Here is a 25,947-nt window from a genome sequence, read left to right on the forward strand (position 1 = left end):
TACAAAGTAATTCCCAAGGTTTTGATACTACAAGAACCAAAGTGAGTGAGGTCTGCGTTCAACAGCAAAGAGACTGAGCAAAACTGGTATCAATGGAGGAGTCCCAAAAAACGCCACTTATGAGCAAGGAAGCCCAAAGAAAAATGAAATAAAAAAAAGCACAAAGGCTGGTCTCACATGTGCCAAAAACCTCTTGAAATCAAAAGCAGATTTAGAGATATATACTTTGGGGAGACAAGACATGAACATTTGTGTGTAACAATAAAGCATGTATATGTACAATATATCTTTATTTTGTGCATTACAGTTATTCTAGGTTGACCATTTTTGCAGTCAATACATTTAACTTAGTTTGTCTCACTCAAACTTTAAAAATATTGTTTGGCGTAAGTGAGCAGAATATATTAAGTCCAAGTTTTTTTATTTTTTTTATTTTGTGATTCTTCCTCAGTCTGGGGTTTCGAAGGTTTAGCCATGATGACATTCCCGTTATGCAAGCTCTGAACAAAACTGTCTTTTTGCACACATACTACATAAAGGTCAAGTCAGTTTGTGGTGGTGACTGCCTAATGAAAGCATCGCTTCAGCACTCACATCTGTAGGGATGAAAGCAAAAGAGCGCAGTTTAATTTTAGTACTTTCAGAAACAGTCATGAAGCTGACAAAACTTCCAAAAATGTTAATGCACTTCTTTGGATAAGGTGTTTTTTTGACGAAATGTTAAAAGAAAATAATAATATTAAGCTAAAGTTTGGAATGCGTGTCAAATTTGAACTACTTTTAGAGACAGATTAATAAACTAGTTTCACATATTAAATAAAAGATTAACGGCATAGCTTTTATCTGCAATACTCAACTTTGCAAAAGGCAATCTTTCCATTAGGACAACACTTCTTATAAATATTTCACAAGTGAATCTTTGAAAAAACCTCTTAAAACAATCTCTCTTTAATTATCCATAGTTTTGGGTCATATGTTATGTGATGCTCTACTCTGTTTGCCTCACAATACAAGTTTTCCAGAAGATTTAGGTCTAGAGAACAAAACTGACACTGATGGCCGATTTAATCTCTGGCTAACTGTGTCTTTGCTGATTTGGTCTGATTTGGTCCCCTGCCGAGAGACCCAATACAGTTTTGTGGCAGATGTCATATTTTTTGGGATCAAAATGCTCTGATTATGGAAAGTATTAATCTTAATAGGAACTCTATAGAATTCTTACACATTTCTTGCTAACTTAACAGTGCACATTAGATGTTTAGCCCCATATTCCTTCTTTGTCTTACTTACTTATTTATTCATAAAAGCTCAATGTTAGTTTCATCTAACTCAAGCTAAATTAAGCTACATTAATTTCCCTGTAGGATTAAAGTTCATCATTCATCTTTGTGATTTCAGGACAGAAGAGACATTGTACAGGTAGGCTTCCCAAAGCATAGTTTGTTGTGCTATTTTTTGTTTATAATCCCCCTGCAGTGGGCTTTGGAGATTTTGGTACCTTTTTTAATGTCATGCATGCTGTGGATGGTCAAAAATCCTTACAAGTCTGCTTAAGACACAAAACTTGCTCTACTTGTTATATTGCTTTGATGTAAGACCATGAAGTGTGAAGTTTGGACTATTTTGCGACCCCCTCCATTAAGCTAACATTTTCATTTATTTAAGATTTTCAAGAAATCATCCAGCAGACACCTTAAACAGAATGCAGGCCGGTAATCCATCACAACCGTCTTCTTGTCTGTTTTTATTGTAGTCAAAGTTACATTACCAATGGGTGGTCATATTTTTCTAATTCAAATGGAATGTGGTGGCCACAGTAATTCAGGAAGAATACAAGCAGAAACAGAAAAAAACTCACTGTGATGGATTGTTCATTTTATGGATGTTAAAAGTTATTAATCTTTTGAGCATCTACTGTTTTCCCCAACAATGTTTTCCCTGTAGGGATAAAAAGATAATGTGGGAGCTTAGACATTTCTAATGCAGATTTCCTTAAAGACACGAAAGAAACCTCTGAGCAATGACGATAAGCATAAAACTAAAATAGTGGATCTGAAAGAGCAGAGAAACTATTGTTTTCAAGAACAATTTGCCCTATGAAAGCATATCATTCAGCTATGAAACTCTGTAATTGTAAACAAACACAGTTTGGAGAGAGTGTCTTCTTATTTTGCCTTAATATGCAGCCCTAAACTAAGACTGAAACATGCTTTAAATGTCACTGTGAATATTCTGAGAGCGACTTTTTATATTTGCTCTTTTATTCTGTTTTGATTAAGTGAAGACTCCAACAACACTTCAAGTACTGGGAAACAACTTCATCGGGGTCAATGCAAATCATCAGTGTGTGTTAATTTTTTTTTTAAAAAGCATAATACAGAAAAAATTAAAAGGAGCCAATTCCACATTCACAAATAAACAACTTAATGCACCTTGGGAGTCAAAGTTGCGCCTGAAACTTTTATAACTATACTATTTTGATCACGTCTTACTGACCCAGTTTACTGTGTCGTTTTCTGACAGAATTTAGCAAGACAGATAATATTTCACTGTATTAAATGCACAGAAACTGGTCCACATAAGCATAAGCACATAAACAAAAATGTTTTTTCAACACCATCCAACCATTGTAATGCAGTCCCTGTGGTGAGTGGCAAATGGAAATCAATCAATCACACCCTAGTCACTGATAAACCAAGAGACAGGAGCCAGATCACATAACTGGCCTCATGAAGAAAATCCTGTCTCAAATGTGCAACCAGTATTATACTGGTTACACATTTGACACCGGATTTTGATACTGGCAGCATAGCTGCAGTGCAATAGATTTCAGATTTAACACCAGCAAGTAACACGGTGTCATACAAGGCAGTTTTCAGAACCATTCACACAGATCTAAAGATTGGAACCTCTTGCCTGAAGCACCGAAAGAAGATAGAGCAAGATAGTGTTACCATTTCAGCAAACTCTTCCAACAGCACAGACAGACTGGACAGACCACAATGTGAGATTATCAAATACAAAGCTGGACAATAAAGCTGCCACAAATTTCCGTGTAATGGCCCGAGCTCAGACTGTCCTTTTCGACTGACTCAATTGATTTCTATTTCCTTTCAAGAACAGAAATGTACTTTCACTTATCCCCTCAATAATTTGTGCAGTCAACTGCTAAGCACAAATAAAACATTGTGAAGGTTTTAGTGATAAATGTCTTGCTTTCAACTGGAAGTGGAGTTGTTTCATCACTGAAAGGTGATGAACAAACATCCTTTCATCCTTTGCTTACAATGCAGGTGGAAATAAATTCTAAGGCATACGCTGCATGCAAACACAGGCAGAACATGCACAGGAAAGCCTATTCAGCCACTGAATCACTGTGATAGCCTTTTCACATGTAGTAAAAATCTTTTTATTTCACTTGTGCCTAGATCTTAATCTGTGTAAAGCTCTGTCTGATCTGGCTACACATTATGACCAATGTAAAGCTTTATTACATCTCCGTTAATTTGAGTGTGAACAGATAACATCTGAAATTGGTAACATAGAGTGTCCTTATATGCAGAACTCAGTTCAATAGATCAGGCCATGGTACACTTACAGATAGTCTTAATAAAAAAAAAAAAAATAAGAATAACATTCCTTTCAGTGCCCATGCACAGTCTCTTTTATTTCTGTGTTTAAAAACAAATCCATTGTAACCATGAGTTAAATTCAGCTTTTCCTGCTTGTGTTTAGGGGCCCCACTGGGAGATCAGTCATCTTCGCCAGACGATACGTAAGCTCAATACAAAATGCTGACAGAGATCTCCATGGAAACGTCACGGAAACGCTTCAAGCTCCCCATCTTTTTGCCCTGTCACAGATAAATATCTCATAGCAGCACATTCCATTTATAGCAAGTTCAGCATCGAGAATGGCACTGCTGTGGCAACTGAAATAGAGGACGCTACGGTTGCAATAAATCATATAAATCATGTATATATGTAAATATATATATTGTATATATATATACTGTATATAAGCATGTGTGTGTGTATCTATTGATCAGTTTAAAGATAGATGCACAAACGCAGAGTTATGTGTATACGTTTATATACCTGAGCAGAATGTTTTATTTTTTTAATTAGGTTGGCATTAAACTTGTCTTTTAAATAAGTGAATCTCTTCTTTCCAAGTGTGTTAAGGTTCAAAGACACAACTTAATAATGTGCATGAAGCTATTGCTTCAACCAAACATTTCATCAAGTCAAGTTTATTTGTGTAGTACATTACTGGAACAAGGCAGTTCAAAGTGTTTTATATCATAAAAAGACACACTCATCAATTGTGAAGGATTACGTTTTGCCAAATGACATCATCAAAATCATCAGTAACTACTAATCAAAGGCCACACTAAACAGGTGAGGTTTAGGCCTGATTAAACTGAACTTAAAGGAAATGCTTCTCCAGGTTTGGTTCAGGTCCTCGGGATTCAGCATGGCCTAGAACCAGAAGACCCGAGTGGTCTGGAAGGTTGATACAACAATAACAACAAGTCTTTAATGTATTTTGGTGCTAAGCCGTTGAGCGATTTGTAAACTAGCAGAAGGATTTAAAGTCTATTCTGTGACAATATCCTCCAACCTTGGTAGAAAGCCTTTTTCCTCCAAGAGCTCAAACATTCATTCCTCTCACATATCGAGGGAAGGAGTGGACATTTAGATTTTCACCCGTGAAATGCAGTATGTCTCCAAAGACAGTGACGGTGCTGACGTCTGTCAGTCAGCCAGCGGGCAAAATGAATGATTCCTGGCCACACCACTGCTCATCTGCCACCAGATAGATGATTTCTCCGCTGCTAAATGTCACATCAATATTCACTGCCAGCTAATTAATCTCAGCTCCCATGGAACTCACTGACATCTTGCATCCTGTTGGAATACAGATGGCACTATAGCAGGATCTCTGCTCTTAAAACACACACGCATGTTATGCAGTTTGAACTTTGTGCAACCTCATGCATCCTTGCCTTCTTAAATCTTTCTGGGGCATTCAATAAAATAAAAAAATAATTAGAGAAGGCAGAGGCAGAACAGTTTGGCATTCATTCAGTTGCACTCACAGCACAATTTAAGGATAGATGAAAAAGGAAAACATGATTTAGGCCTCTTGTGTTCTGAGCAGCATGTTGGTGGTAAGTAATAGCCACAGTTTTGATGAAGTGGGTGTAAAATTACTAAAAAGGTCACGCCTCTCGTTATACATCAGTTCCTGAATGATATAGGATCATGACTGGTCAGGATTAAGCACTGAAACTACAACTGATGAACACTTGTTTAAGTCTGAGCTGCTATTTTCTATAAAGCAGAATCAATTACACACAATTGAAAAGCATGAGTCACTCTCTACCTGAATAATAGATCTGATAATAATGACTCTTATCGTATCTTATCACTCTTATCAAGATCACAAACTCTTATTAGGAGCTGATTCACTCCAGTTATTAAGTTTGACAGGCAAATGTGCTTTTACATAGGACCAGGTTGGCTTGGTTTCTTCCCTTAAATAAACAAAGTCATCATTTGTGATTTTCTTTTATATATCAAGTCATGCTATCTTTGTCTCAAATCCAATTTTATTTGAGAATCTGAAATGTTTAGGTAAGACAAAACAGTATTTTCCCAGTCTCTGCATACATTTATTGTCGGTTAATGTGTGTGTTGTGTAGCAGATGGACAGGAAGGGGGAGGGCTGTGTGGGTGGGGTAAGGGGTGTGAAGATATTGTACAACATTGCAGCACAATTGTATGCTTACCTGTCCTACATAAACTAGCAGTCTGGCATTGAGAGGACACTCATCGGGGCTCAACCAGAACTCTGAGTTATCATCAGACGATACGGAGAACTGGAAATCACCTGCAGGGCAAAAGACATGATCAAAGAGGTTCACAGTGGAAAAAGATCTGGATGGCCCTCGATTAGTACATAACAGAATCAGACAAATGCAGCAATTTTAAATAGCTTCAGGTGTAAGAATACATCAAAAGCATGGTGCTTCACTGCCTGTTGCCTTCGACAGAGATGTCACATTCGAGTAAAATTATGCATAAAGTTTTTACTGAAGCTGGACTTGAAGTTTAATAGCAGTACTGTAGTGTTCTTGCAGAGAAGACATCAATATTTTGTAAACACAAAGTTATTAATTTTTTGTGTTTAATGTGTCGATATTACAAATTGAATTTACACAAAGTTCTCTACGGCAATATTATACATATCATTTAAGCATTAAGAATTATAAAAATATATCTAGGTTAAAGTTCACAGCAAATGTTGCCTGTTTAAATCTACTTAGTTTGCACGTGTCTCAGGCAAGATGTAAATGACGACAATAGGGGCCTTAGTTACAGCTCAAACTTTGCTGCTGAAAACAGCATGACCTTCACAGCATCAGTTCAATAGAGCCATACTACTAGTGAAAGCAGTATGAGAGTCTAAAATGAATGGTAATCTAATTAATAGCTTCAGTTTGGCAATTTGTGTAAGGGCACTTGGACATTTGGGGTTTTCAGTTCCCATAGCAACTGGGTTTCAGGGCAGAACCATGAGGGAACCGCAACGAGATTTAGCAGTGAGATTTCGGCATTGAGCCAAGATGAAAATGTGAATATCCACTACATTAGTGGCTTGGAGGCGTTTGGATTAAGAGGGCTGAGGAAATTGCCTGCTCTGATAAAGGACACAAGCTCCAAGGCTCTCAGCCTCATATCAGGGATTGAGAAAAAAGAGCTAGTTACCATCTTTGTATGGGTGAAGGAAACCAAATATTCTCAAGCCGTAGTTTTTCCACTTTGGAGCCACGGCTAGCTTCTTTACTGTGGTTCTTGTCTGCAAGAAAAAGAGACATTTCATAAAACTAATGCAGATATTCAGAACTCTGTACTGAACAATAATCTGAAAGCTTTAACTCTTGCTTCTAAGTGTTGCTGTTGTCTTAAGAGAAAATAACACACACAGAATACACACAATGCTTTACTTTGATCGTTTTTTTTTGTTTTTTTTTCTCCCTTTTTGAGTCTATGGAGATGAGAGCCTGTGTTAGAAGGAAACCAAAACTAATGATGCAACAAATAAAGAAAGAACAGACGGGATATAGGACTGTAGAAAAAACTTTAATGGACACAAGGGAGGAACAGAGGAAGAACACAAAGGAAGGGTGGATAATGGAGATAGGAGAGGAGGGAAAGATAAAACGAAGAAAGGAAAGACAAGCAGAAGGACACAATATTCAGTCAATGGGATCGGAATTAAAGCCTGGAAAGAAAAGTATTTCCCCATACTCTTATTCAGTATCTAAGAACCAGAAATCCAGTTTAAAAGTAGTAAAAAGCAATGAGGCCCATAAGCTATTGCTGTTTTTTATTTATTTATTTTTTTGAATGCACAGTTTTGGCTTTTGCTAAAGCTTTTTCTTCAGAGGGACTGAAGAAGAGTCAGGCTGTCCAATTCTGACACTGAAGAAGATGACTTTGGTGGTATAAGTGCACAGAAGGAAGATGTGATTAATGACTTTTTCTGATAAGCTACTGTATTTTCCTTTTTTTTTATAAGTAGTCGTGTTCGAAGGCACTGTTCGAAAAAGCATTCATAACACATATTTCTGTTTTCAGTATTATTATTGTAAATAATAATAAAAAAAAGTATTTACGTGTAAATAGGTCATGTTACAATATGGATGCCTGTAACCTATCGACAAGTGTGGTCTTTATATCTACACTTTTTTTCTTTTCAAAGTTAGTGAGTGTGGCTTATAATCAGGTATTCTCAAAAGTTCAGAAATTACGGTACTTAAGTCATCCAATAAATCAAGAAAAATCCCTCTACTTTTCAGAAATTCCAAAATTTATCTTTCAAGTAATGCATATACAAATAAATTCTGAAAACTTCAGTTCTAGCGAGCAGGGTACAGTAATGCTGTAAACTATATCCGTCCCTCTTGAAACGGACACATCCTTTGATTTTACAGGTCCAAATATTAATACTTACATGAGGATAAAGAGGGAAGTGCAGGTTCTTTCTGAGCTGGGCTATAGAGGAGCCGCACCAGTCCTCAAACACATGTAGGTTGGCCTGGCCCTTATACTGCAAACACACAAAGAGCAAACAGATTACTACATGCAGCAGCAACAGCATCGCATCATATAAAACAAGAGATTTGTTTTGGTATATCAGCTTTGTGATAGCTTTGCTTACGTTGTTGCGTTTTGCCCAGTATAGCTCAGCACCTTGCAAAATTGTCCAAAACACTCAAACTAGTTCACATTTTGTTCATAGACCAGCTCTAAGTACTGTAAAATGACTAAATTAAATTATGTGTAACAAATAGCCATCAGAATTGACATAATTAGTAAACTGAGTTCATTTTTGAAATTCATTCCCAGGATAAACAGCTCATCTGCAAAAGGCCTCAGAGGATTTCAATGTGAACAAATAGCATCACCATAATCAAAAGACTCAGTATGGCAGAGCTGCAAACCAATAAAGACATCAGCGTATACCTAAACTGACAGGCAAGGAAAGCATTGATCAACAAAAGAGCCAAAAAGCTTCTAGCAATACAGGAAGAGCTACAACTAAGGTGGTCAAATCTTTCAGCTACTGTAGATAAATACCAGGTAAATCATTAGAGACTGAGCAAGGAGAAGTGTGCCACAGACCCTGCAGGTTGCATGTGGAAGAAAATGCTCCGATCATACATTACCAAAACTGAACTTCATAACCTACTGTAGACTCAAAATGCAATGTGTGGATGAAAATTAACTGTGCATTATCTTGATTATGACATCACGGCAGCATCATGCTGGGAGGTAATTTTCTTTAGGTGGGATAGGGAAGTTGATCAGAGTTGATAGGAAGAGGGCTAAAGTTAAAGTAGGGCAATCCTTGAAGAAAATCTGGTCGGTACTGAAAGAGACTTGAAAAGGGGCAACGTTTCCCCTTTCAGCAAGACAACAATACTAAAAAACTGAGAGCCAGAACATCATAGTAACAATCATAAACCTGTTCATGCAGTAAAGAATCTGTGCCAGGATTTGTTAGCTGTTGTTCAAAGACACTGTCCAATCTGACAGTTTGAGGTATTGAGAATGACCAAAAATAGGAATAAATTGCACTTACAGCTGTAACTGCGGTAGAAAGCGGTTCTGCACTGCATTGACTGATTGGAGTCAAGTACTAATGTACACCACAGTTTTCAGAATTGATTGTAAAAGAAAACACTGGTCATAATCTTCCATCAATTTCATGATTACGGGCTATTTTGTGCTGCTCTCTCAAATAAAATATGAGATAAAACACACTGCGGTTTGTGGCTATAATGCCAGAAAAAATAAGACAAGAAAATTCAAGGAGTATGAATACTTAAACACTTGAAATTAATATATCTTAGAAAAATGTAATGTTTAAGTTCCAGTGTAAGTTAAGTGCTGTCCTGAATAAAAAAAATTGCTCATAAAGCGCAACAGGAGGGAATGTGATCCGAGAGAGTCTGGAGCAGTTTGTCAAAGGTCATCCCCAGCCTGCAGTATGACATTTGTCTGAATTATGGAGGGAAATCAGAAGACACGGCAAGGACAGATGGTGAAAACAGTCTGCTTTGGGGTACAATTTCCTCCAGCGCACACAAAGGTCTGGTCATCCTCAAAACAAAATGATTTGGAAATAATGTACTTTTTACACCTTTTTACACTTTAGCAACATGCTTAGTTCAACCAATGTGTGGTTTTATGTAACATTGTAAGACGTGACGGATACGATTTAACAAATGACATTTTGTATTTAATTTTTTTACTTGACGATCAAAACACACTTCTGCACATATGGCATCATGTTAATGTGGGACAACAGGCTCAGTGGGCTGCCTCTATAATGCTGCCACAGACATTTAGAACATCACACAGAGCTTGAACAGAAAGCTGGCTCTCACCAAAACGACAATAGAACGGAACAGAGAGGTGCTCTGGCGGATCAAAGCTAAAGCTGGCTTCCCTAGTTTGGCACCATTTCAATTGCTGAAAGTAGTCTTTTCGTGTGTGCCGATAGCAAGAGTGTCAACAAGTGTGAGGCTGTCGAATCAATCAGTCTGGAGAAGGGAAAACATAACCCAGCACAAAGAAAAAATACAATAAACATACATACACTGGGCTTCCATGTGTGACATCATAATATGGTTTATCTCCTTAATGCTTAAAGGCACCACATTTATCTGTTCAAACTATTATAGGGCATTACAAACAACATGGAACTGAACAGCCACCTGATTGTTCAGAGAGGATTCTGTGCCCAAAAATAAACATGTCTAGATTTAAATGTTTTGCAGTCTCAACTACAAAACAAATGCAAAAAAAAAAAACAACTTGTGTATATCCTCCATGCATCTACACAAGTAGCAATGGGTCATAAATCATTTTAAAACAATTCATCACTCAAAGAGGAAGAGGCAATTTCTCTAAAAGCAATCCAAAAAACCCAGACCTGTGAACTGAAGAACTGAACTTTGACCAATGTGTGAATAAATGTATACTGATTTCTGAACTCTTCCTGAGTTAATACATTAGTACTGTTTCTAAATGAATATGAACTTGTTTTCTTTGCATTATTTGAGGTCTGAAAGCAGAACATTTTGACCATTTCTCATTTCTGCAAATATATACTAAATTTTTGCTTGGAATTCATAGAATAAAAGAACAATGTTCATTTTATTAAAAAATAAACCTACAAAAAGTAAAATCAGAGAACTGAATTTTGCAGTGTTCTCTTAATTTTTTTCCAGAGCTGCATATATATTTGCTTGCATTTACAGTATATACGTGTATGTGCATGTGTGAAGATTTGGCTTGCAATCCTACTGTAAGCATGGCTTATGTAAATGTTTTAATAGACCTCCTGTGGGTTTTAAAATCAAACCTTGTTATGCTCTGGCCCCTTCTTGCTACTCCTGTTGCCAAACAGTAATAGGCGGGCAGCTTGAAAGTCTCCAAGACTCATTTAAACATACATCAGTGTAGTCCTGGAGCTACTGGCTGTAAATTGAGCTTCCTGCTGGGGGGCACTTGTGTATAATGGACTCATTTTTACAGGAACAGCAGGGTAAGAGTGATGTCTGTTTGTGAACTAAATCAGTGAGAGTTATACTGAAATATTTCTTTCCTCAACCATTGTTATAGTAACTTAACAATCTTTTTTGACTGTTTAATTGTCTTTGCTTCACCATAAGAATAATATTTGATATTTTTTTCTGTCATTGTTTTTGTGTTGTATCTCTTAAGGCCTTTAGTCCCACTATCCCCAGTCTTGTCTTGTACCGTCTTGTATTTCCCCTGGCTTCTATTTTTCTGTTTTAATCCCTTCCATTTGTAAGCTGCCAAATGCTTACAAATTTGCAAAAAATCAGTTTTTTCTGTCTCAAGTCTTCCTCTGCTCAGCTGTCAGTATTCCACATCTGCTTTTATAAAGTCCTTCTCCCAATTCCTTTTATTGGACAGGGGCATAAGCATATTCTTGCAACAAATAGTGAGTCTACATTTGATTGAATTTTTTGAGTAGCTTTTAAGAGTGAGACATTCATTAAGAAATTTTATGGTGATCTCAGTAGGTAGATTTTTACATGATCAGTTAGCAATGCAACATTCTTTACTCTGATCAGTGAACATACCATAAAACTACCAGAACACCCTGCTGCCAACACTCTGACCTGTGGATACTATCACCAAGAGAAGAAGAGCCAAAAGCAGAATTGTAGTCTGAGAAAGACTGGAGATGTAAGGAGCTATAAAAAAGACAGATGTATTTTCTGCAAAATGTCCAGATTCATTCATGCTCCTGTCAGGCTGTGAGAGAGTAAGAGAGAGCGAGACTTTCACCAGACCACTTAAGTGACGAACAACAAGGTTGCTCTGGTTTATATTCTCTTGAGCTTTCAGCTTGTCTGACGAATTTGAAAATGTGGGTAAAGTGTTAGGGGACCAATCTATATGGAAGACACAAAGTAGATTTTTGAAATCTACTTCTAAACTGTCTTTCTGAAATAATTGTATCTCTTGTCTTGTGACCTCTACACAGTATTACAAAAATCAATATATTGGACAAGTAGGAGACAAAAGAAACCCCAGGGTTTAAAAAAAAAGGAAAGTTTGTGTGTCAGCCTCACAAACTGTTTGGGTCTATGATCTTCCTTCTCACTTCCAAATTTGTGTGAGCTCATCTCAGCACATCGTCTCCACAGCTCTCCAGTATCTGCTCTCTCTCTCTCCATCTGGTCTCACCGTTAACCAGCACACAAACAGAACATTTATTTTTCTTATTTTCTCCTTCTCTTTCCTCCAGGAGCCTGTCTTTCTTTCTCAAAATCTGGCACAGCCTGCTACACTCCTGCTGGCTCCGAGGTACAGACAAATGGCGGCACGGTGCATCCACAGATGAGCTATCACACGAGCTGACACTGTTATTCCCAGTAGGAAAGGAAACATAAAAGATGACATTCCAGGCAATAGCTACCAGAGTATGACACATCTTTAGTTGTTTAAAGAAAGAAAATTTGTACAGCTGACTCAAAATGTTTACATTTTTGTAAACTTTTCATTATTAAAAATGAACTAAATCTAATTTCTTAAATGAAGGAATGTGTAAAATCTTGAAAGGACAAAATACTTCACCAAAATGTCATGTAATCTTGTAAATGAGGTGAGAACAATGTTTTCACAAAGTTCTGTTAAGGTTGAATTTTCACTTATTTGCAGTTCATCAATTGAGCAATTTTTGTTTACTTATTGATTTTATGTTGAGTTAACTGAAACCATGCAAATCACTCCTGAATCAAAACTTGCCAGCTGTTAACCCTCTATGGCATGGCGTTGCCCTCAGGCAACAAACCACATAGCTGTACCTCACATTGCTCCTTTATTTTATTTTTTGGGGGGCATGATTTTTGACATATTTTTGTCCAAAAAATAGTTCTTTTATGAATATAGTTTTTGTTTGATTTGTATTTCATTTCTCATAATCAGTGTAGACAATCTTGGTGTTCTAGACCAATGTTACCCTGAGGCAACAAACCCAAATCTGGTTCCAGGAGGTGTCAGAGTCCGATTTTATGATTGACATGTAATTAGGGACCACCAAGCTCCCAAAGAATGCAGGAAAATATTTCTTCCCCACAAAAATAAAAAGTCATGCCATAGAGGGTTAAAGATGCAAATGTCAACCAGATTATGCCACGCAATGAAGCTAAAGAAACTAATGTTCCCTGCAAACAGCAGATAAAATGTTTCTGATGTAATTGGGATACAATTAGCAATCATCTGAAAAATTATTATTTTCCAAAAAAGAAGACTTTCTATGTGCAGACAAGCTGAATCCATCAGCTTGTCTGCTTTCTACCGCTTTGCACATTTGCTGTCATGGTAGAGAGGGCTGCATCACACTGAGAATGAGCAGGAAAGCATCCAAAATTCAAGGGAAAAAATCAAGGCTATACAATACCAAAATGTTCTAACAGAGCCAGGCTTCTTTGAAAAAAAAAAAAAAGCAAATATTTAGGCTTGATAAAAATGGTTGCACCAAACTGTGCATTTGAATAGAGAGCATTCACACTCTGTAAGAACATAAAATGAAAAGTTCACGGACAAGAGGAAACCTTTTTTAAACAAGTTTAAGATGTTTTCTGGAATAAAATAGACTGATTATTCACACTCTTACAGGAACAGGAAAACAAATTCCACCGTTATCAATTTGTCTCATGACCACTTTGATTCTGTATTGTCAAGGATGTAGGATAAAGGAAGCGATGATGGTTGCACTAGATTCCTCTCACTGGGAAACATGAGGCACATTCTTGTATTTTCTGGAGAAGAAAAGGGAAATGAATCATTACATTTCTTGGACGTGTAGTCTTTTGGTTGGACAGGCAGAACAGTTGAGATATAAAAATATCAGACCTCCTCACACCTTGCATTAAGTTAGCATGAGAAGAGAATCAGAGACAAAAACATCAGATTCCACCTCCAGTCTTGTCACAAGTTGCATTATTGAGGAGACAAAAGTGACTGTTGCTTCCATATGAGTCATGTGTCTGTGTTGAGCTTCAAAATCCTCCTCCCTTCCCTCCTAATGGGAAAAAACTGGTTGTTCAAATCATCACCAGGAAAAATGATTAAATAAAGTTATTTCTCTTTCAGTGGGTCTTATGGGACAGAAATGTTTGCCCTGGTATGTCTGTCAACGTATTTATTGATCTCTCCTTGTGCTCCCTTCAGTTTTATTCAATATGTACTCCATACTTGCGTTACTCTTATAATGAAATCTATTTATTCTTTCTTTTAATATCACTTTTTCTCTGCTTCTTGCTAAATGAATTGGTTGAATTGATCATGTTGCCAAACTGTTTGACCATTTAAAAAGCCAGCCAGCAGCTTCCACTCTAGTCTTCATCTCATCAAGATCAAGGATCAAGATGGCGCCGGCGCAGCTGGCTGCCTGCAGACGCAGCTCCCGTCGTGTGTGTTTGTCTGTGTATATTTGCTGTAACCGATTAAGGATCCATGCTTGAAGAACCCATGGATCATCAGTTGGGCTTTCCACAACGGCTGGATGTGGTTCTGTCGATGTTCTCCGCGTTCTCTGCTACTTTTATACTCTTGGTTGCGGAGAACCTCGCCGAGCGGAGTAGCGGCATTGTTTGCTCGCGTGAACGGCTGATTGCGCTGTGTGGGTCTCTGCTGCTGCCCGGAGACGGGCCTGTGGTCCCGGAGGAGTTACGGAGGAGACGACGGGGCTGCGGGTCTGGAGTTAAACGGAGGTAGAAGAGGAGACGGCGCAGGCCAGTGGTACCGGCGATTATTGTGGGGATCTTTGGGAAATAGGACAGACGAACTCACGGCGCTGGTTAGGACCCAGAAGGAGTACTGGGAGTGCAGTATCTTCTGCTTCACGGAAACCTGGCTGCACTCGCTTATTCCGGAATACAGCGTGGAGGTTCTTGGATTTTCCTTGGTGCGGGGGACAGGGACTTTTCCAAGAGTCGGAAAAAGAGGGGCAGCGGGATTGCACTTTATGAGAGTGAGAGGTGGTGTAATCCCGGTCATGTTAACGTGAAGGAACAGATTTGTAGCCCGGACATTGAAGTTCTGGCTGTGGGAATGCGGCCGTGTTGTTTACTGAGGGAGTTTACGTCCGCCATTTTGATCGCTGTTAACATTCCCCCATCAGCTGATGCAGCGGTGGCCTGTGACGTCATCAGCTCTGCCACAGCCAAACTCCAGACTCAACACCCGGACGTTGTTATTGTGTCTTGTCTCTTGTCTTGTTTTGTCTCTATGCTGCAACTGCGAAGTAATTTCCCTGCTGGGATGAATAAAGTACTTCTATTCTATTCTATTCTATTCTATCTCAGTGCTCATGATATGTTGGTGTCCTTGATCGACGACACAAAGCAGAGTATCAGCACTAATCCTTTATCCTCTCTGAGCGAGTCTGACTGGTTGTGGTGGAGCATTCTAATGAAGTCATCAAACAAAGAAAAGAAAACATTTCATTCTGACTTCAAGTAAACTAAAAATATATAGCATTTTGACTTTTATTTTCCTTTTGCAATAACAGAGTTTCACCGAGAATGTCGGATGTCAGTGTAACCTCTCCTAGACGTTGACAGCTGGCATACAGCTCTGTTCTACTGCAGCCAGGCAGAGTGTTTGTCTTTGACAGTGCCAGCTTAGTGATCCATCAGCCCTCCACCATCCTAACTGTGCACCAAAGCATGTGGATTACGGGTAAGCAGGACAGATAGGTCGTTAAAGCAGAAGAAGTCCCAAAGTATTTTTTCCCCTAACTTGGCCTTGGTTTACCACTGTATCAGTGTGAACTAGAAGAAAGTTTGAGATCATCATTCCTCTACACCTGCCCGTTTGAGGCAAGCTGAAATACTGAACTTCATTTTCCATAAACACTAAAGCCTCATCCTTATGGTTGAAAATTTTGGCCAGTGGACTTTGCTAGAAGTCTTGTGGTTGGTTTAGATGGAACAAAAGAAAACTACACTCTGCTATATTTTTCTCAATTAAAAAAAAAAGGCAGATATAGACCCAATGGTCTAAATATGCAGGGTACCATGATTGTTTTCTCGTGTTATTCTTAGCTACCCCATCTGTTTCCACAATATGCAATAGTAAAAATAATTTTATCCCAGAAAACAGCTCTGTTTGGGAGTTTTCAATCAAGCCAAAACAATTGGGGTGAAGCTTTGAAGGGGAAAAGTGATATACTCTTCCGATTGGAGAACATTTCTTAGGATTATTTTTTACCCATCTCAATTTAATCTCTGCTATATTTAATATTTTGTGTTCCTGTTAAATATGTGAAAAATTTTAATTCATAGATTTCTGCCCTTAGTTACTTGTAAAATCAAAGAAAGAAAATTTGTCAAAGAAAGGAGGCACTCGGTGCAACCTAACTGATTAAACATTTGTTAATTTTACACATTTTCTTTGAATTTGGAAACATTTTGAAACCGCTTCAGAATGCAGATATTGTGAGAAAAGTTAAAAGTTATTGTTTGCGGCTGAGGAACATTGGGATGCCAAAGGATGTCTGTTCCTTTGTCACAACAAGAGAGATGTGAATTTACAACTATAAAAAAATATTGGAAATAAAAATACTAGAGGGAAGGTAATTATGGTAATGGTTTTGATGCTCAAAGGGCAGTTTGTTAAAATAAATTGTTACCACTAAGAATAGAGCTTGATTCGTTGTTTATTCGTTTGATTTTTTTTGCCTCTCTCAGTGCATATTCCTCTTACCCGACTGAAGCTGCAGGACCCACTTTTAAATGTGATTTTTCCTAAATATTACACATCCTGCCAATGTGCAATTGAAAGGTAACAGATCAATAGATGAGAAGTAACCTCTAGTTGTCAAATCTAATATCACATTCATGCTGGCAGGAGGAATAGAAGGGTAAACATGTCTTAATCCGCAGTCAAAAGGTAAATATACATCACAGATTGAATGGCAGCAACGACTGCATCCTGATACTAACAGCTTAGTTCATCCTTGTGACTGTGTTAACACACAATAGAATACTTCAAACCTGAAAATAATTAAACTTTAACTTTCACAAAAGTAATGCAGCCAAGTTAAAAAAAAAGCCTAAAAAACTGGTAATCAACTTTTCTTTTAAAGCTTAATAGAAAGTGTGGCTCATTGCATATATAGTTCATAGACCTTAGAGGTGCTTTACCTTTGTACAGTATATGTTTAATTGTTCATTTGAGTTCCTGATACATAAAACTATATACTGGCAATTATACTTTTTTCATGACTTTAGACTTGGAACCATACAGAAAACTGCACTGCTGCTGACTCCAACAAAGAAAGCTGCATTATATAAAATGTGATAGTTTATATGCTGCAGCATTTATTCCCCTTAGAAGACTACCTTGCTTTTACAATGCACACGATAAATAAGACAATATTGTTGGTCAGCGAAAGCGTATGCTACTCTTTGTCTATAAGAATCTCCTGTGGTTTTCACAAACTAAATGGAAGAACAAAAAAGGAGAAGGGAAATAAGAGAGGCAAGCTGTGATTCAGCGTTAAAATCGAGTTTAATTTGCTCTGTATTTATACTCAATATGCTCAACGCTTTAGAGAGATGTTTGACTTTCATCCTTCTCTGGCTGTTGTATTTCAAAGTGAATTCGCTTTTTGTAAGTAGGATGGAAATAAAGACAGGAAATAAAACAATGTGGAGCAATCTAAGCAATATGAACAAGGCTTTTGAATGTACTTCAGTGTTGTGAAGCAGAACAGTAATTTTGTGTCCGGCGTGTTGCATGAAATGTAAGCAACATAATGGTTAATCTCAGAAAACAGTGAGAAGTTCATCAGAGAGAATGAGTTACTGTTAAGTTATTGAGTTCATGCTGTTTCTGCCTATCCTTGTAATACAAGTTTCATAAAATAAAAAAGGGGGGAAAAAAGAAAAGGTGGCTGTGGGTGGGGTTCAGAAAAAAAATACAATGTCTTAGGAGATAATGCTACACTGAGAAGAGAACAGGCAACAGAAAATCATTTGTTAAGCATTATTATATGAAGTGTGACTGCTGCTTTCCCAGAACCACACACAGAAGTGTTTTGCACAGATTGTTGAGCTTCACATTACGTACAAAGAGATTCATAAATCAGATTTTACAGATCTGGTTTTGAGACACACAGAGCACGTGCCTCACGCCTTCAAATAACCTTGGCTGAGCATGTGACAAATCAAGATCTGGTTCTCTTCTTACTAATCTGCTGCTTAATTGGCCTGTCTCCTGTTCCCTTTGTTGCAGCAGGTGTGCAGACTACATTAGCAAGTGAGCTGAAAAAAATATGCACCAATCCCATCAGACTTGAAATTTAGTTACTGCTTTTAAAAATAGCCTGTCTACGGCTTAGATTAAATATTATCATTATCATGCAATCATTTATCAATTAAAACACAACAAATATATCTTCAATTTAGATTGCGGTCTCTACTCATACATCAACTGATTCATAAGGAGAAAAAAGCTGCAAAATTATTGTAGTGATAATAATTTGAAACAATACCAGAACTTGCCTGGTGATTATTAATAATTGAGAAAAGATTGCTGTCCCTGTGTTTGTAGTTATAAATGGCTTATTATCTATGCGACTGATGTATCATGAGGTGTTGCTTAAAAAATTGCTTTCACTCTGTGAACTTTCCTACATTTAGTTAAGATACATTTTAGTATTCCAAGTACTACATTAGATCAATCTGTAACACTTTATTTGATGGTGTGTGCATAAGACTGACAAACATGTTACGACAAACATGTGTGACTTAGACATGACAAACGTGTCATGATTTAACACGTTTGTCATGAAGGCGAAAGAGACTTCATGAATGTTTATGACTGTTGTCATGAAGTATCATTTGGTAAATAATGACACTTTTAATGCAAAGTTGAGAATTTTAATAAACCTTTATTGTAAGTTTTAATATAACTTTGCATTAAAAGTAATATTAATTTTTTAACCATAAATATTACAAAAAATACCAAAAGCTAAATAAGAAGCTAAGTCTGGTGTTACCTCTGGTTTCCATAGTAACTTCTTTTGCTTCTGACTGAGAAACTTTCGGATGTGGGTTTGATCTCTGCTGTCAGCCCCTCCAATGATTGGCTCATCGTCCTTTATAGAAACAAGGAGAGAAACAACAACACATTATTCTTTGTGTTAAAACATTATGCAAAGACTAAGGACAAACTGAATCATTCTGAGTGGTCTAAACTCAGGGCAGTTCAAGTCCATGCCTGCTTGCATAAATCACACAGATTCACGCAAGCAGGCATGAATCTATCCGACCGCCACCATGACCTCAACATATGCTACCTAACTCATACATGAAAGATAATAACATCATTAAGTAAAGCCAAAGCATTTTCTAAGTCAATTCAAGCAACGTAAAGTGATGAAGATGATGGAAGCATGTGAACACGCACACGCTCATACATAAACAGACACGCAGCAAAAAAGCAAGCCAAAAAAAAAACATGGGATTATATCCCCAGAAGGCAACCATTAACACCCTGCAGTTTTTTCCCTTTTCATCATTTACTCATAATCCGGCACTTGATTTGCCAGAGCTCTAATGTCCAACATTCTTCACCCATCCAGCCAAGACCCGCTCTCCAAGAAGCCTGCACTCTCCTCCTGATCCGGGATTTGGTCCGACTCTCCAGCCAGGGAGCTGCTGGGCTCCCTTCTCTGTGGTCTGGTAAGCAGCGTGTCCGTGTTAATGCCGGGTTGATGCGACAGGCGAGTCGAAGTGTGGAGGAGGGCAAGTTCTTAGGCAGCTGCAAGAAGATAAAAGCCTGCCTGGCTCGCAGAGGAAGGAACAAAGTCACAGAGCTGTTAAGTGAGTGGCAGAGCATCCTCCATTTAGCAGAGACGTCAACAGAAGCAAGAGAACACCTCCACCGAGACCAGCAACTGAGCTTTTTAGCACCCCTGAAAAACAGGGGCTTTTGTACAGAAGGTGCCAGTGTTTGCAATAAATTCAGGAGAGGAAAAGAAAATTTTGACAGAGAGGAAGCAAAGGAGCTGTCGGATTCCGAGCCTTTGATTACTTTTTTAACTTCCAAGGGAGAAAGATGAAGGAGGGCAACGGAGGTAATGATGAAAAAATGTGACAAGAGGCTCCCTTCCTGTCTGCCACCAGAGGAGCGCAAAGCACCTGATGTTTGTGAGCACCAAAAGGCACACAAACAGTCTAGCTTCACCACAAACACACACACACACACACACACCCGCACACACACCCACTCAATAAAGGCTAAAACTTTATATTGCATCAGTGGGTGTTTCGTATGACATCAAGAGAGGCAAAGAATAAAGACGGAAGAAAACAGGACTTAGTGGTCAGTAAAAAAACAAAGATGAGATGAATCACAAGGCGTTTGAACAGCGGGAGACTGCCTCTCGATGCCTGCAGCAAAATTCTATTTTTTGACACATTTGCAGAAAAACTGACATGATGTTGCATTAAATATTTTTGCATTTTCACATCCTTATATATCAGTTCTGTCTGCATCATCTTGAACAAATTGGCCAGTCACCTACAAAAAGTCTAAGCTCTAGTCTATCTTTTTGAGTAAAATAGGAGATTTAATTCCCAACTTTAAATATAATTTCTTTTTAGGTTGCTTCATGGTTTCCATTATTTATATTATTTTATTTGACCATTAAAATGTTGCTGGATGAGGGAGAAACAGGAAAACTTAGCTCCAGTTTTAAGGCTGGTGCTTCTACACTCTTACCTCTTGCCACATTTTTGTTTCATCTTTCCTAATCATACTACCACAATGCTACCATAATGGGTTGTCTCTTTTTGCAATTTGGCAAATTCCCTAATAAATGTCAAAAGTTTCTGCACAACTACGACCAGTTTTGGTGGTGGAGAAACCTTGCTATGCGGAAACAAACACCGTCAGTATTGATGTAAGCCTCATGGCAGAATGATCCCTATTCCATCCAGAGTAAAGGACTTGGTCATGCCATATTTCATTTTTTATTTTATTTGCTTGAAAAGATTGTACAGCAGGTGCAAAACTTGTCTTACTCAGTTTGTTATTGTCACTCCTCCTTCAAATTATCTGATGATCAATCTACTCTGGTGCCCATGGCTCACATGTCAAAAATAGGCAACCACTGCTGTAGCCAAGCTCTGCCACAGCATTACTGCATATGCTGACACTGACATTAGGAACTACAACTATCTCACCTTATATTCTGTAATAATATTTACAAAAAATAAAAATTGCATTTCTAATTTCAAGCCAGGGTATATATATATTTTTTTTCACTAAAAGGAGTTGTAATTATGAGCCAAACTGTGTTCATTACTCAGTATATTGGAAAATATTACACAAGTGGGATTTCACTGTCATAAAATTAACAAGCTTTGGTGCTGCAATGCTTTCTGTCACTGAGCAAACTGGAAGCTGCAAACCTTCGGGTTGCAGAGCCCGGTTTTCAACTTTAACAATCAGAACACGTTCGTGACAGTTTGAATGATGGCTACACATTATCCACATAGATTTCTCAGTCTATGCAAACCGACTTCAGCTTAGGGAGAAAATCTTTTAGAAATAATAGGTTACCCAGAGAGAACAACCACTCGTTTATTAGGGCCAACAGCTTCGAAATGCTGCCTCAGCTTGATCCAACTCCAGTCTGCTTATCGATGCAATTCTAAAGGTACAGTTCGCTTATTGACCCAAGGTTGCACTTCATCCCTTATCAGCTGCATCTCTTTCTCCGGTGTAATGTGCATTGACTTAAAACTTCGACTACATGTTGACATTGCACACTCCACACTCCAAATAGATTAGGCCTTATTTTTTTAAAAGAAGTCATTACTTTGGAGTTACAATCTCCTCTTCTTCAAAAGAAAATCTTAATTTATCTGGCACGAGGCCTAGAACTTTGCAATCATGTTTCACTGATAATGAAAGTTGATGCTAACTGGGGCCTGTCAGACTGAATAATAAATGGAACCCTGCACTGAGGCAAAGAGGGAATATCAGTCATACTGATAAGACTGCTTATTTATCACGTGTTTACAGTCCCATTTACCTTTTTGACTTTTGCTCAAGTAGAATGACAAATTAGTTGCTGCACAGTAAACATTTATTTAAGTGAGCAGGGCATCGTAGCCATAAAAGTGAAGGACTGGAACAATTAACTAAAATAAGCTGTTTCAGATGTGAGCACTCACAGGGAGCGTTGTTCAGCTGTAAAGAACCGAGCGATGGATCTTCTGTCCATTACGTGACATCGTGTCACAGGAATCCATCAATCCAAGCAGCCAAACACCTCACTGTAGCAGGAGCTGGCTGCTCATTAGTTACTTTCCACACTCCTCTTGTTTACAGTTCAAATTTATGACACTGCTGATCCTTGCCCCAAGAAACAACTAGAAGTTGCGTCTAAGAATACCAATGAGCCTAATTAATCTGTTCTATTAAGCATACACAGCCAACTTTACAAGCAGGGAGTGTCAGAGAGAGAAAAAAGGGTAAGAAAGAAGGCAGTGTTTAATTAATATGCGCTTTCTTCACTCAGCTTAGTGTGAAACACAACCAAAAGGGGACAGGTGAGAATAAGACGCTGTCCTTTCAGCTGACTTACTCAACTTTTATTTTGTTGCTGTAAATGTAATGGAACCTTTCCCAAAACAGTAGGTTACACAGTGCACAAGGTGAATGGACTAGCTGATGTTTTGACCCGATACTTCAGTTTCTACATCAGAATTCAACACCTGCAATTTGCTCGTTTGGAAGTGAGAAGTGTGATTAAAGACTTATTTTGGAAAACATTTAAACAGTTCTGAGTCTGATGCAAATTCAACAAAGACTAAATAATAAATCAAAGAATATTTATTTAAAGAGGTTTGGGTTGTTTTACAAGGCAGAAAATAACTCTATATTGGCCATCTTAACTTTATCAGAATTTGTACTTAATTCTTTAAACTTATGTCAAGACATGTCGACTTTAGGAAAGACACTCAGTACTCTTGAGTTTTTTTTAGCAAAAAAGCAGTCCACATATAGAGTAAATACTAGATTAAAAAAAACAAAAAATGTATAATATTCAATCAATCAATCAATCAAATTTTATTTGTATAGCACATTTCAGCAGCAAGGCATTTCAAAGTGCTTTACATCATTACAAACACAGAAACATGCAAGATAGAATCAACAATCAAAACACAGCATTAGTCAAGTTCCATCAATACATTTGTAATTGATTACATTTCAAATACAATTCTAAACAGGTGGGTTTTTAGTCGAGATTTAAAATAAGTCAGTGTTTCAGCTGTTTTAGAGTTTTCTGGAAGTTTGTTCCAAAATATTCATTTAATGTAAAATGTTTTACCTAGTACTTTACAATAAATCTCATCCTTACCAAGCCATTTACACCCTCGTATTATGTTCACACTGCGACACTTAAACATACAGGTCATAATTTGCATCAGACAATTTTAATACTAAATTTAGCAGTACATTAACACCACATTAAACATCCTCAGTCTATGTGATACTGTAGAACAGGCTATAATACAGTTTTAGAGAACAATTTACAATCTACCTATATAGCAACTCAGCCACATGGGGAGACGGGTGAGATAATGAGATAAGATGGAAAGTGAAGGAGAAAATGAGCACAAAAGTAAGTACAGAAGATATATAGCACAAGACAAATGAGCAGTGACAAATTTAAAAGACCAGAAATATGCCCAGTGGTGCAGTAATGTAAAACATAAAGAGTGACAGTGACATTTTATAGCAGCACAAAAAATGTGCAAGAAATTCTGCTGGCTAAAATGACTGGAGAGTCAGTCTCTTTACAACTTCTCAGTCACACACAACATAGTCTGCCTCAAGTCAGAGACCACAAAGCTTTCTGAAGTGTTACCAGCCCTGCAGCCCACCAGGTGGGATGAGAAATCACCTACAAAGATGAACTTCTAGTTTTTAAGATATGTTGTTAAACATTGAAATGTACCATTTCTGGGCGTGCCGTGGTGGCGTAGGGGATAGCGCAACCCATGTTTGGAGGCCTTGAGTCCTCGACGCGGCCATTGCGACAATATTTGCCGCATGTCTTCTTCCCTCTCCTTCCCCCTTTCCTGTCAGCCTACTTTCATATAAGGGACACTAGAGCCCACAAAAGGGGTACCAAAAAAGAAATGTACCATTTATCTGAATGACAGCGGACAAACAAATATTTAAATCAAAAGTTAGAGTTCTTTTTATATGTGCATGCCTTTAGACTGAGATTGTAAGAAGAATGGTATGTTCTTTAATTAACACTAGGCAAACTGTAGCCTCAAAGAATAATAAAATAATAAGAAAAAGTAATTTCAAAGTAGCGGTCTTACGTTTATTCAGGACACCCGACATGATGGTATAATTTTTAAAATGTTTGAAATCAAGAGATTAAAATATGTATACTTGACTGGAAGCAATTCTATTTGTTGGGTTGTAATAAAAAAAACTGCAAAAAAATTGGAAATTATAAAGAAATGCTTGCGTAAAATGAAATGATGTGCAACAAATGAGCTCAGGAAATAAGAACATGCCTCAGGTCTTTTGCCTGTTTGCTAGCAGGGATAGTCTGACTTTGCACTTGTGTTTTATGTAGACAGCAAAGGAGTTTTTCAAACATGCTCCCCCTGCAAGATGAAGACTTTCTTTGTGACGGCAGACATACAAAACGTGACACCAGTTCCGAAGATTTCTTAAAGATTTTGTGGTGAAATCAGCTGTCCTGGGAGACTTTTCATGCGAAGCAGCTTCAATTTTATGCAGGAAACATCTTAAAGGTTTAACCATGATAATGTTCACTGCAGTGTTGCATCATCTTCTCTAATGTTGCAAAAAACCAGATTTCATCATTCTAAGTGTTAAATGCACCATTTTTACATAGAGCAAAATGTCTAGAACTGGTCTTGACCACCTTTTTATACAAAAACAAAACAAGCACATTTATTTTTGGTGTTAATACTCAAACGATTAATTCAAAAAGTTCATTTTCTGGGGTTAAAGTGTTTTTGTTTTTGTTTTTAATTAGTACATTCAAATTTGCTTGAATTTCTAATCAACTAATGAAATTGTTAATGAAAAAAGTCAGTTTTACCCTCTATAAAGTATATATTGTGTTGGTCGTGTTGAATGAATGGAAACAGATCTAGCTGAAACACAAACTCAGATTAAAACATCTGGCAAAAAATTTGAAAATAGTTCAAACGGCAAATGTAACAGAGACACCAACAGTAATAAATATGTTGACAATCATAAAGATGATCTTAAATTCATGTGTTTAGTTTTATCTAATAAGTAATTTTCAAGTCGAATTTGCAGCATATGCACAAGAGAAAATAATTAAACTAACAAACAATGCAATGATATAAATGTGGTATGCCTCCACTTTCAAATTGGAAGTAAATATAGATGTACATTTTTAGATGTATATCTATATTTCTGTTTTTCCTAAATATACATTTGTGATTTTCTGTAATATGAAGGTTTTAAAAATTTGCTTGATTTAAAAAATTATTTTTGTCTGAATTCTGTGCATTGCATTCAGTTTGAAAAAAGGAAATAATTAGCTAATCAGAATATTCATCTTGCGATCAAATTTAGTCTATTCAGGGGTTATTCTGTATTATGGTGTGAATACATTCAACCTTAAATACCTAAAAATATTCTAAACAACACTGTTCAGCCACTTTTAATCTCATCTTTACCATACTCCAATCATTAGTCTCGTGAGGAATATTAAAGTAGCTCAAACTGGTGCTGGTTACTGCTGTTCAAGAACATCAGTGGATGCAAAATCATTAAGGAA

General features: G+C 37.4%; 1 protein-coding gene across 1 annotated transcript in view; it reads right to left on the bottom strand.

Moving 5' to 3' along the window:
- The window catches only part of b4galnt4 (beta-1,4-N-acetyl-galactosaminyltransferase 4), a 138,145-nt gene that overhangs the window by 39,201 nt on the left and 72,997 nt on the right, over nucleotides 1-25,947 (bottom strand). Inside the window, exons 3-6 of the mRNA XM_014472442.2 lie at nucleotides 19,126-19,224; nucleotides 8,023-8,118; nucleotides 6,774-6,864; nucleotides 5,795-5,895 (exon numbers count right to left, since the gene is read on the bottom strand). Of these exons, the coding sequence (XP_014327928.1) occupies nucleotides 5,795-5,895; nucleotides 6,774-6,864; nucleotides 8,023-8,118; nucleotides 19,126-19,224 (387 nt within the window). The remainder of the gene's footprint in view (nucleotides 1-5,794; nucleotides 5,896-6,773; nucleotides 6,865-8,022; nucleotides 8,119-19,125; nucleotides 19,225-25,947) is intronic.

The sequence above is a fragment of the Xiphophorus maculatus genome, chromosome 2, assembly GCF_002775205.1.
Source record: "Xiphophorus maculatus strain JP 163 A chromosome 2, X_maculatus-5.0-male, whole genome shotgun sequence".
NCBI classification, from domain to species: Eukaryota; Metazoa; Chordata; class Actinopteri; order Cyprinodontiformes; family Poeciliidae; genus Xiphophorus; species Xiphophorus maculatus.